Source organism: Mercenaria mercenaria, chromosome 3, assembly GCF_021730395.1.
Source record: "Mercenaria mercenaria strain notata chromosome 3, MADL_Memer_1, whole genome shotgun sequence".
Classification (NCBI taxonomy): Eukaryota; Metazoa; Mollusca; class Bivalvia; order Venerida; family Veneridae; genus Mercenaria; species Mercenaria mercenaria.
Genome location: NC_069363.1, coordinates 80,856,864 through 80,868,060, shown reverse-complemented (window position 1 = coordinate 80,868,060; position 11,197 = coordinate 80,856,864). Strand labels below are relative to the sequence as shown.

The window sequence follows — 11,197 nt, the reverse complement described above, 5'->3', positions numbered from 1 at the left end:
TAATATAACTGAAATTAGGTTGAAAAACGGCGCTAAACCAATAATTAAACAAACAAAACAAACATGCGAGAAATCGGGCGAAATTGAAGAGAATTTCATCGAACGTTTTCTTGATGACCCACAACCAGACTTGTCATCTCGATTCCACCTATAAATCATGATCCGCAATGCGTTGGGATACTTATCAGTAGATTGCTGTATTTAAAACTGTGAAAGTAGTTCCTGAATCTAAATGTTATTATGATGATTCTCTAACAAAATTGTTACCTGAATTTTGGTCAGGTGAACGAGCTAAAACAGACATAATTCTCTTGTATATTTTAAACATGTTTCTAAAACTAAAAGAACATGTTCTTGTATACGTGCATACACAAAGCGCTACGAATGCATGTGTGAAGGCATGGTTCCATTAATATCTTTTTTAATTTTGTTTAGAGCGACTTTATTAGTTGTTACTTGATATGACTGGTAAAGGAAGAAGTAACATAATACCGATTTAGAAAAAATATCTTTTTGTCTGAGTAAGCATTTTCTTTGTTCTTTGTTTAAAAGGTCTATTACTTTTTTTCGCTACGTTTAGCATTCTATTGTTTGCAAAACAATTTCTTTGATAACTGATTGTTAATTAAGAAATAACAAGTATCAAAATTAGGTTTATCGCAGATTAACCCGAGATTGGAGTTATGCACAAAGGTATCAATTTAGGTAACATGGCTGTATCATAATTGTATTCCTTTACACACAAATTCAAACTATGATTGATTAGTGACCATTCGTGGGTAGGACATTCCTGTGAGAGGCGAATAAAACGTTCGACATATTACTTTACTTGCAAGACATAATTGTAACTCAAGTCCATGTACATTTGACACATCCAATAACATACATTAACAAATACAAGTAAAGATCACATCAAGCTAGTATACGTCAAGTCCTGCAATTGTAACTTATTAATAAGTCATTTAAACTTGTACACCGACGATATCATACATTAACAAAGACTAATGAATAAAACAAAGATCGCAACAAAATCATAATATATCGCCACTGAAATCACAACTTGTCATACGTCAGAAAATTGCCGATTGAAGTTATTTATGGGTCCGCTTTCTTGTTTATTTCCTTGCGAATTATTTCTTTCTTTCTTATTTGCGTGCGAACTGTTACTAGCAGATCCCATAGTTTTCAAAGCGTCAGATATTTGGTCTACTTTCCTGTCGATGTCAATTACAATCTTTAATCCTTCTAACTGATGCATGAACTGCGAGAGAGCGTCAGGCAGACCTTGAAGGCTCTGTGTACTCGGTAAGCTACTGTATGGTATTTCAAAATCTTCATGTGGGCCTTTACCTTCTTTAAGTAACTGCATTTCATCCAAGTCACTGGATATGTGTTTACGTTTAATTTCTTCTTGGTACTCCAGAACCATTTCTGTGAAATAAGTGTTTAATTTTAGAACGTTTTACCGTAAGTGTTAAATTGTACGTGTAGATAATTAAACCTGACACTTCTTATATTTTCTTTTATATAAAACGTACCATTTATGCTTTACACTTATTAGGTTCTTTGCTTTTTATAGCCATTGGATCTTTCATAAAGACCTAGATCTTGGCAGTGGACCGAGCGATTTTAGTTCTCATTAGCACAGTAGGGGAGCTAATGGTCCAATAAAAAGGAGGCATAATAAGAGCACTTACATAGTAGTGGATAAAATCTTTACCTGTTGATAATTTGGATTCGTATACTTTTATTCTTCCAAGTAGTTGCTCTGCGTCGTTCTCTTCTGACAGTTGTAACCACTGAACAAGAATATCTACACAGAATGTTCTGTTGAGAGGTGTATCTCTACTTGATTCTTCGACTTGTATTGATTCTATCTTTTCTACATAAACTTCTTTCATCTCCGTTTGGTCAGCGTCCTCAGATGATTCTGACTTTTGTTTCTTACCCTCCAGAACTTCAACAAATTCTCGTATGGTAAGGCGATCTGCAAAACAGTTGTATTAAGGTTGGAATGGGTGTGGTCTATTTTGGCAGTGTATATTTTGTAAATTTCAACCATTATAGTTTAAAGTTTTTATAATAAGGTAAAAACGAAACAAACAAAAATGTATTTCTGCTTAATTAAAATTCTATTTAAGCATACAAGTTAAGAATAAACAGGCAAATAATGATAGGACCAATTAAAGAAATTCGATCATGAAAGTTCACAGTTTTATTTTATTCTAAGTTCACTTCTAAGTATCCATTAACTTTTAAACCACATTTCCTTCATATGATATAACTAATTTTGTATCAAAAAATATCCTGAATTCAACATTATGGCGTAACTGTATCATTCTTGGTCTGCTGAGATTGCTGGAATAGCCGAATAGTTAAAATGAATCTACCTAAAATGATTTTTGAAACACCTTACACTTAAGTTCTAACTTAGCATTTGATTTTGAGAAACAGGCCCGAGAAGTGCGATTTTGCACATGTACAGTTGTATACTGTGTAGATTAAAATCATTACCAAATTTGTTCAGTAGTCTTGCAACAGCAGCATCAGCTGCCAGCGGCAAGTTTTTCCTGCTCTTTGAAGATACTATATGCCTTTTTAACTGTTTTATGCCGTCTGTAAGAATACGTTCATCAGATCTGTCAGATGTCAAGAACTCCAACAACTCTTTGTCTCGGCCAAGTCTTTTAGAAGTTGTCTTGTCAAGGTTTTGGAGTACTCTTTGTAGAGAATCTTTTATCTCTTTTAGCAAAACCTTTGGTAAAATGTAAGAAAGCATTTATTATACATATTGTAACTACATCAAAGGACGTTTCTTTTTTTGATATGACTTTTAATATTTTTGCAAAATTTACAATCAGACATTGTTTGAAAAACTTGACTGATACATTAATTAAAGTTGATATTTTACTCTTTATTTCTAAAATAAAGAGTAAAATATCAACACAGATTTGTACTATACTTCCCTTTGGAAGATTTACAGACATATCATTAATTAAAGGTTATGTAAAATATGAAATATGGGTAGATAAAGGCACATTGAACATATTGGAAAACAGCTCATGTTTTTATATTTAACAACAGATAGCTTACCTCATCACTACGCACTTTCATTTCCAATTCTTTCCTTTTAATCATATGGTCTTCTATAGATTCACACAATTTGTCTGCCAATTCTTTCCACTGTGCCATAATATCTTGTTTGATGATATTCGACTCCCCAACTTGAAGATTTTTGCAGGACCCTGTTACATACACTTTAGCCCGGCTGTCTTCCAAAAGTTTTGAAAAATGGTGTGTAAATTTCCAGTGTTCCTGATATAAAAAAAGATGATTATAAAACTTAAATTTAAAGTAGTAACTATTACTGTACAAGCATATACTAGTGTGCATGCGTACTGCGCAAGCACACACCGTGCATTATTTCTAGCTCTGCTATCAAATATTATTACTGTTACTGAAGTTGGTGTTATTTTTGAGTTTGTGGACTTATTTATTGATTTTGTTTGTAACAATGTTCTCTTTGAAATAGGGTCACATCATGAGATGTTAGGAATTTTCTAAATATTAAATGATCGGGTTTAGAGATCCATCAACCAGCTCTGCAAAACAGTCTAAGATGGGTAAAACTATATAAATGGTGTATATGTCTCCAAGAACGCATAGGAGGATTTCCGTTGCTGTTTATTTAAATATTTTAGACATCTCAAGCACCGTCTCATAACAATAATTTTGCCCATAGAGCCTGTATTATGCAAATAAAACAATTTACACAATTGAACATGGGGCCTTCGTGGCTGAGTGGTTCAGGTCGTTGACTTCGAATCTCTTGCTCCTCAAACGTCGCTTTGGGTGTCGAGGTGTGAGGAAGTCATCCAGCTTATATCCGGAAATTCGGTGGTTATACCAAGGTACCCACCCGTGCTTGAAATAATGCTCAGAGGGGCATCTTGGGTCTTTCTCCACCATGAAAAGCTAGAAAGATGGCATATTACATATCACTGTGTCTGTATGACGTCAAAACGATTAACATTGACATTCTAGAATATAAACCTGCATCTTTTGTTATATCTTTAAAAGTTTGCCGACCCAAGGGCAGCGCAAACTTGATTTTTTATTAGTTTAGACAGTTTAAATGACAATATGATTAGCAAAAGTATTACGTTCTCTTCAGGAAATTAATTAGAAAACTTATGTTTGTTTGTTTTGGGTTTAACGCCGTTTTTTAACAGTATTTCAGGCATGCAACGGCGGGCAGTTAATCTAACCAGTGTCCCTGGATTCTGTACCAGTACAAACCTGTTCTCCACAAGCAACTGCCAACTTCCCCACATGAATTATCAGAGGTGGAGGACGAATGATTTCAGACACAATGTCTTTTATCAAATCGTCACGGAGAACATACGCCCCGCCCGAGGATCGAACTCGCGACCCCGCGATCCGTAAGCCAAAGCTCTCCCTACTGAGCTAAGCGGGCGGGCTAGAAAACTTATGATAAACACCTTTAGAATGAAGTTTTTTGTAGCGAAAATCAATGTTTAAATTTTTATTTCGGTTGTGAAAGTATCGTTGTTAGAAAACAGACTCAATGTTTAATTTATTTCAACATGTATGTAAGAAACGAATGCGTAGTAATATTATTAATACTTAACGACTCGGAAACGATAATTAAATGTTAGTTATTCATTTGACGAATATTTCAGCAACTATATGTTTGTAGTTGTATAAAAAATATTTGTTTGTTCCAATAAAGGGACTCTTACACTAGCCATATTATTGTTCAATGCAATAGAACCATTCCAGTTGTTGTGTAATTATTTGAATACATACTTACATCCAATTATAATTTGCATTAGTCAGAACAAGCTATTGAACTCCCAAAATGAACAAAACGTTCTCGTACAATACCAATTAATACTCTTTGTTTACTATGTTCATCATCAACCCATTGAACACAATTATTTTGTAATGTTTATATGCATTAAATGAAATCTGCTAATCCGATTTCGTCCTCAAATGTTGCAAAACAATTTTAAATCAATTAAAACATTATAAGAAGGCAGTTTTTGTCTTCCATACACATAGCTTACCGTTCTTTCTTTTGTTAGCTCTTCCATTAGCTTACGTTTCTCTTCCTCTAATTTTGCTTTTTCGCCATCGAACTCTATTCTCAACGTTTGCTTTTCCTGTCTTGACTTTTCAAGTTTTGAAGATAGATTTGATTTCTCTTCCCTAAGTATATATTTTTCAGCATCGAAATCCGTTTTTAATTTGGAGATTTCCTGTTTCATCATTTCCATTTCTCTGCATATCTTTTTATTTTCCTTTTTGCTGTTTTCAAACTGATTTTGCAAATAAAAATTGTCTCTATTCAGCTGAATGTTTTCTGCATTGACATCTTTTAACTTTTCTTCAACCATATTCTTGGATGCATCTAAAGCTATGATTTCCTGTTCCATTTGCTTCCTGTTTTTCTTTCTTACAACCTCCTTTTTCTCTTGCAGACTCACAGAATGCAAGAGTTCATATGGATGTGACTCATCTTTAAAGTGCACTCGTTCTGAAGAAACTGATTTTGATCTTCTTCGAGCTTTTCTCCCTGTATTTGATTTCGGACCATCCGCCATAACTTTTCCACTTCTTTTCCTTATTAGTCCGTTCTAGTGTATTAAATCACCACTGAATCTTTGAACTCGAAATTGTTTGAATATACTTTTTAACAAAATTAACACAAATATCTTTTTAAAAGATAATTTGTGTGGCTAAAAGAATGATGCTAGTAATTTTCTATGTAATCTGTTAAATTCTTTAAACAAAATATTAAATAACATGAATAAACTTCTAATTGTTTTTGTTTAAAATACCATTCAAATTGATTTATTTTGTTTAAATCAGAATAATGACACGATTCAGTTCTTTAAACTTCTAAATTTACCTTTAAATAAAACGAATAAAGACGTACATGTTGATATATATTCTCAACTAAATTAAGTGTGTAATAATCGTACCTGTAATTCTGCAAATAAAACAAAAATGTTTAAAATAATAGTCTATAGCAAACAAATGATCCTTCGTATACGGGTCAGTTTCTGTTGAAGAACTTCAATGGTGTTATGCAGGTAATCGATACTCAAAAATATGATATGAAATCGAAACTACAAGGTAATCAATATATAATTATAGTATTTGCAAAACGTTGTTTATTTCATAATATTATGATATGATCACCTCATACCAAATTGATTTTTAGAAATATAAGGAACATTTGATTAGATCCTTGCTTTGGCAGTGCCGTGTTGCGATAGTAAATAGCCCTTCCGAATTTGACTCAGTTCAGTTATTATTATGGACTCTATTTAATGTTTCTATATAAGTGCCGCTTAATCCGGTGCCAGGGGTGGGGAATGAGGGATGTTGCATAATACATTACCACTTGTGAACAGATGCAATCAAAATGAAAAGATGGAAAACTACACGTCGCCCAACTCGACATTAATAAAAATGTTGCAAGGTCTGTTTGATTGCGCCTACTATTATTTCGATTGTACATGCATTCTTTGCCTCCAAAGGATCTTATAGGTTTGGTAATTTGCGAAACAACGAATATAAAAATATCAAAATAATATGAAAGTATATGTATATTTTATATCAACTGCTTATAAGTCTTAGTATAGGTATGATATGTCTGTCTAAAGCGAAATGAAATAGTACAAGGACTGTCAACTCCAACATATTGCCTGTTATACTGCAATTTTCCTTCTTTGCTAAATACTGTATCCTCTATGTGACGGAAGCACCATCAGATAATAAATTCATTAAAGAACTTGGTACTGTAGAGTATGCAATTGTTAAATCCCTGTAGGGTATGCAATGGCATCGTTCCCGTCCACTATGCAATAATTAATCTAATAACAAGAAAAACAAAATATATGTGTAACAACAGTGAGTCCAAGTACGGGGAGACTTTAAGCACGGTGCTATAAACACTACCAGACCATGGGATTGCCTGACTCGTTTCTGTCTCTATATTTTGTTTGCAATATTTATTAAAACGAATTTATCGTCTTTGTGTGGCTGCATATTTCTGCTAACCACATATTCGCTTACTAGTGTAGATTATGTTGCCATCCAAATGTTATGTATCGTGATGTTACCTGGCAAGTAGAAAAATTGTGTTACCCGGGTAATTTTTCTAACATTACAAACTGCCTGTTAGTGCCCATTTCTACTCACAGATGTAAGTCCGTGTTTGTATGACTGAAAAAATGTTGAAAAAAAACGTTAAACCCTTAAATCTTTGACACAACTGTGTATCCGTAACAAGACGTTTATTGACCGCATGACTAATTTGTATTTATTGAGTTAGTATTGAGCGTATCAACCTCAAAGGCGAACGAGCGTAGGTTAGTAACAAAATTATAACCTCAGTAGTAGGTTAGTAGTAGGTTAGTATTTAAATGCAAATATACGCTCGTGCTTTACAAGTTACGTACACACATTAAATGTATACAGAATTAAAATTGCTTCTTCCCAGCAATTACTTGACAGGTGGAATCTGACTTACAATGATTTCCTTGCTACTGAAGAAGAAAAATGTGGGAGATTATTGTATGAATAGAGGTACATTAAAATGAATATAATGTTGGAACTTTACTACTCATTTTTTAAAATTTCATTTCGTTAAAACTGATGACAACGTGTCTTATAACTTTTGTCCTCCACATTCGAGTTATATGGAGAAGTTGTTTGTCAGTTGAGGTGCAAAATCAACAAACTCTGGGTAAATTAACAGACCGTCATTGTATAATTGAAATAATGTTGAAAAACGGCCCAAACTCAGTCATACAAACAACAAAACAAACATTGTTATGTAAATTTAGTTAGGTTCTATTTTTATACGAGTTTTACTTTAAAAAGAAAATTACGGCTAAGCGATTTTATTGAATTTAGCATCATTTGTTTACAAAAATAAGAAACTCTCTAATGCGATTATAACGTGATAACAGTTTGATGTAATTAAGAAGAATTTTAGCAGCAATTTATCTTATACTTGAAAAACAATCATCTAAAAGTTAAGTCAAAATTCGTCCGAAAGCATGTTCCGTGCTCGGATGACATGAAATTTTATCAAAGAGATCAAACTTACAAGTATCAATATGAAGTCAGTGTTCCATTTCAATGGCAAATACAAATCATTCTTTGAAATGTTAAAAACATTGCAAATTGCCACGTTGGGTACAAGTTGTCTTTACTGATCGGAATTTGTAAGCCCGATCGGGATATAGCAAACATGATTTGAATAGGAACAAATACAAAAGATAGAAGGTAAGGGTAGATTTTCCGGACACACAGAGCACCCCAAACACAGACATAGAACCAGGTATCGCAAAGTAGGCCTACAACAAAAAGAAGCTGTTACGGAAAAAAAATCCTTTGAAAATGAAATAAAAATGTTGTATGGAATGTAAGTAGGCCTAAGACTACAATTGTTTTACTATATGTTCTATATACTGTACACTATTGCAATTTTGTCTGCATTCTATCCACGGGCAGAATATGCTCGCACAGACATTCAATCGATTGATTGTTTGACTTATTGGCTCTTACACCTTTTATTCAGCATCACTTCAGTTGATTAACCAGATCAGTGTTCCTGATTCGCAACAGTTCTGACTTGTGCTTTACATGTATTTGACAATTTGTTAATGTATCTCAGAGACGGATGACGAATGGCACACTATCTTCTGTCACAGCCCGCCGCGCCCGGGCTTTCTATTCAAAGCCTTGTGCTCTAGTTAAAAAAATCATGCTTGCTTTCCAAGCCTGATTATTTCCAGGTTTTCTAGGGCAAACCATTGTTCAAGCGATCATTTTATTTAACGCCATATTTTTCGACTGTAACGGTTATGCAAGGCCAGCCAGTTACCTTAAAACATGTGTATGGATTCTGCACTATTACTGACTTGCCCTCTGCATATAACTGACAACTTCTCCACGTGACTGACATGTGGAGGATGAATGACACCAAACACAACTGTTTCCTGAGCCCGGATATTGAACTCGTCACATATTCATTCGAAGTCTTAGCTGCCACGCGGACTGGCTATTTAATCAATTGTGGTAGCATTGCCTTCATAATTAGATTTGCATTAATGAAAGAGCTGTACAAAAAAATTAAACATAAGCAATTGCAGTTTATAAAGGTTCAGCATGCACATCATATTTATGTTGTAAGTTATGAAAACTTCCTACCGCACATGATAATATTCAAACCCATTTTACTTCTGCATGCCACATTCTCCGACGACCCTTCTATACTCTACATGTCTCTGACACGTCCAAAGCATTCATCAACGTTTTCTCGTCATTTTTACAAAAGAATGTGTACATTACTTTACAATGCGGTACGCCTCAGTATCGGTATGCTTGGCGGCTCCGTACTCACGCATTACACGGGCTTAGGTTAGTAATGCGATGCATACCTCCACTTCGGTCGGTATTTATTATATATTTAATGTAAGCCAACTCGCTTAGCTCAGTAGGGAAGGCGCAGATCTACGGATCGCGCGGTCGTGAGTTCGAACCCCGGGAGAAGAGTATGTTCTACGTGACGATTTGATGCTGAAATAATTCGTCCTTCACCTCTGATTCTTGTGGGAACTTTGCAGATACTTGCGGAGAACAGGTTTGTACTGCTATAGAATCCAGGAACACTGGTTACGTTAACTAACTGCCTGCCGTTACATAACTGAAATACTGTTGAAACCCAAATCAAATAAACAAACATATTCATTGAGGTATTTTGGTGAACTTAAGTTATTCAACGTTTGCTTGTCTTACCTTATGATATATAGTATAACTTGCTGTTATCAATATATCTCACCCGCATTTACCATTCGAGTTTGTTTAGACTAAGTGTCTTTGTTGTTTTTAAGAAAGTCTTACTGAGATGTGTTTTGTTTGTTTTTCTTAGTATGGGTTCATGTTTGGTCATCTATGCAACGAAAACCTCCGGTATCACGCAAAGGGGCTTTTCATACTTATAGTTTGGGCTGCCTGCATATATAAGCTGATTACCAATACAGTGTAAGACTCCGAGGTCTAATCACAAGTAGACCCAATTAGACCTTTATAACGGACATGGACAATATAATCGTACTATGTACTATGGTCAATATCTCGGGAATTTCTCAAAACACAAAAATTGTAACCACGGGGATTCGTTTTTTTTTATATTAATATAATGAAGGTTTTCGCGTTATTATAATTTTCAAGGCACAACATATCTTTATAATTCTTGGCAGTTCTCTGCTGCGAATAAATCTTGTCCTCAAGGAGAACACAGACGAACACTAAATATATCTACATATACATCAGATGAAAAAAATACCATGTTCAGTTTAATTAAACGTCACATACCTGTAATTTTATTTATTGTCTGCCATTTGATAAAGTACTTTTTTTTTAATTTTGAAATTTTGGAGAGTTATTTTGACAGTCTATCGACAAGCAGCGCAATTTATACAGCAAATTTTAGAGAATACATTTTGAACTTAATTCATTGGACGGTAGCTGTTTTTTTTGTAAAGGTGAAACAATTCTGAACTCAACTCAAATAGACCTTTGCAGGTCTTTTCACTCAAATAAGTATAGTTTATAGCAGAATATTATCTATTAATTTAGATGCAGCTACTCTGAGTGTTTTTATAACTATGTTATTTCTCATGCTTGGTGATAATATGTCATTCCAAACTCTTGACCGAAAACTTTTGTTTCTATTTTCAGTAACAAACAAGCAGCTATCCCATATATATCCAAGCCTTTCTATATTGGAAAGCTACCTATAAACAATGTTTTGTCGTAACATCTCGTTGTTTCTTACTGTAATTGAGCTCAATCAATTTAAGCGAATTAGGATTTCTATTAGATGTACTCACACCGACGTTTTGCTCTTTGATCTCGGGTCAAAGTTGAACACCTTCTAATTTTTTCTAACTGCCCCTATAATCATTAAACCTCATATTTTGTAATAGTGTTGGTTTAATGTTTAAGTCAACCTTCTCAGTGCCTTCTTACTACAATCACTATAATAAAAAGCAACATTTCTTACGGACTGATCTTGTTAAAGGGTAGATATCTCATGTGCTCCAAGTCTTTACGCCTGTACAACTGGCAATGGCTTCGTTTCGTCTCTCAA

The 11,197-nt window shown here is 34.1% G+C and overlaps 1 protein-coding gene across 1 annotated transcript; it reads right to left on the bottom strand.

The window, feature by feature from the left end:
• Positions 1–805: 805 nt before the first annotated feature.
• LOC123543251 (uncharacterized) lies at positions 806–5,986 on the bottom strand. The gene is made up of 5 exons (XM_053539035.1): positions 5,091–5,986; positions 3,094–3,315; positions 2,515–2,755; positions 1,721–1,987; positions 806–1,431 (listed from the first exon to the last, which is right to left on the bottom strand). The coding sequence occupies exons 1-5, from the start codon at positions 5,625–5,627 to the stop codon at positions 1,064–1,066; spliced, it is 1,635 nt and encodes a 544-aa protein (XP_053395010.1). The 5' UTR covers positions 5,628–5,986; the 3' UTR covers positions 806–1,063.
• Between the last annotated feature and the right edge of the window lie 5,211 nt (positions 5,987–11,197).

Bases quoted from the DNA above. Each gene is read 5' to 3' on its own strand.
- LOC123543251 (XM_053539035.1), bottom strand. From the start codon at position 5,627: ATGGCGGATGGTCCGAAATCAAATACAGGGAGAAAAGCTCGAAGAAGA. The intron at 3,316-5,090 runs GTAAGCTATGTG...TTTTTATATCAG, and splicing joins AGCTAACAAAAGAAAGAACG to GAACACTGGAAATTTACACA. The intron at 1,432-1,720 runs GTAAAGATTTTA...CTTATTTCACAG, and splicing joins CGAATCCAAATTATCAACAG to AAATGGTTCTGGAGTACCAA.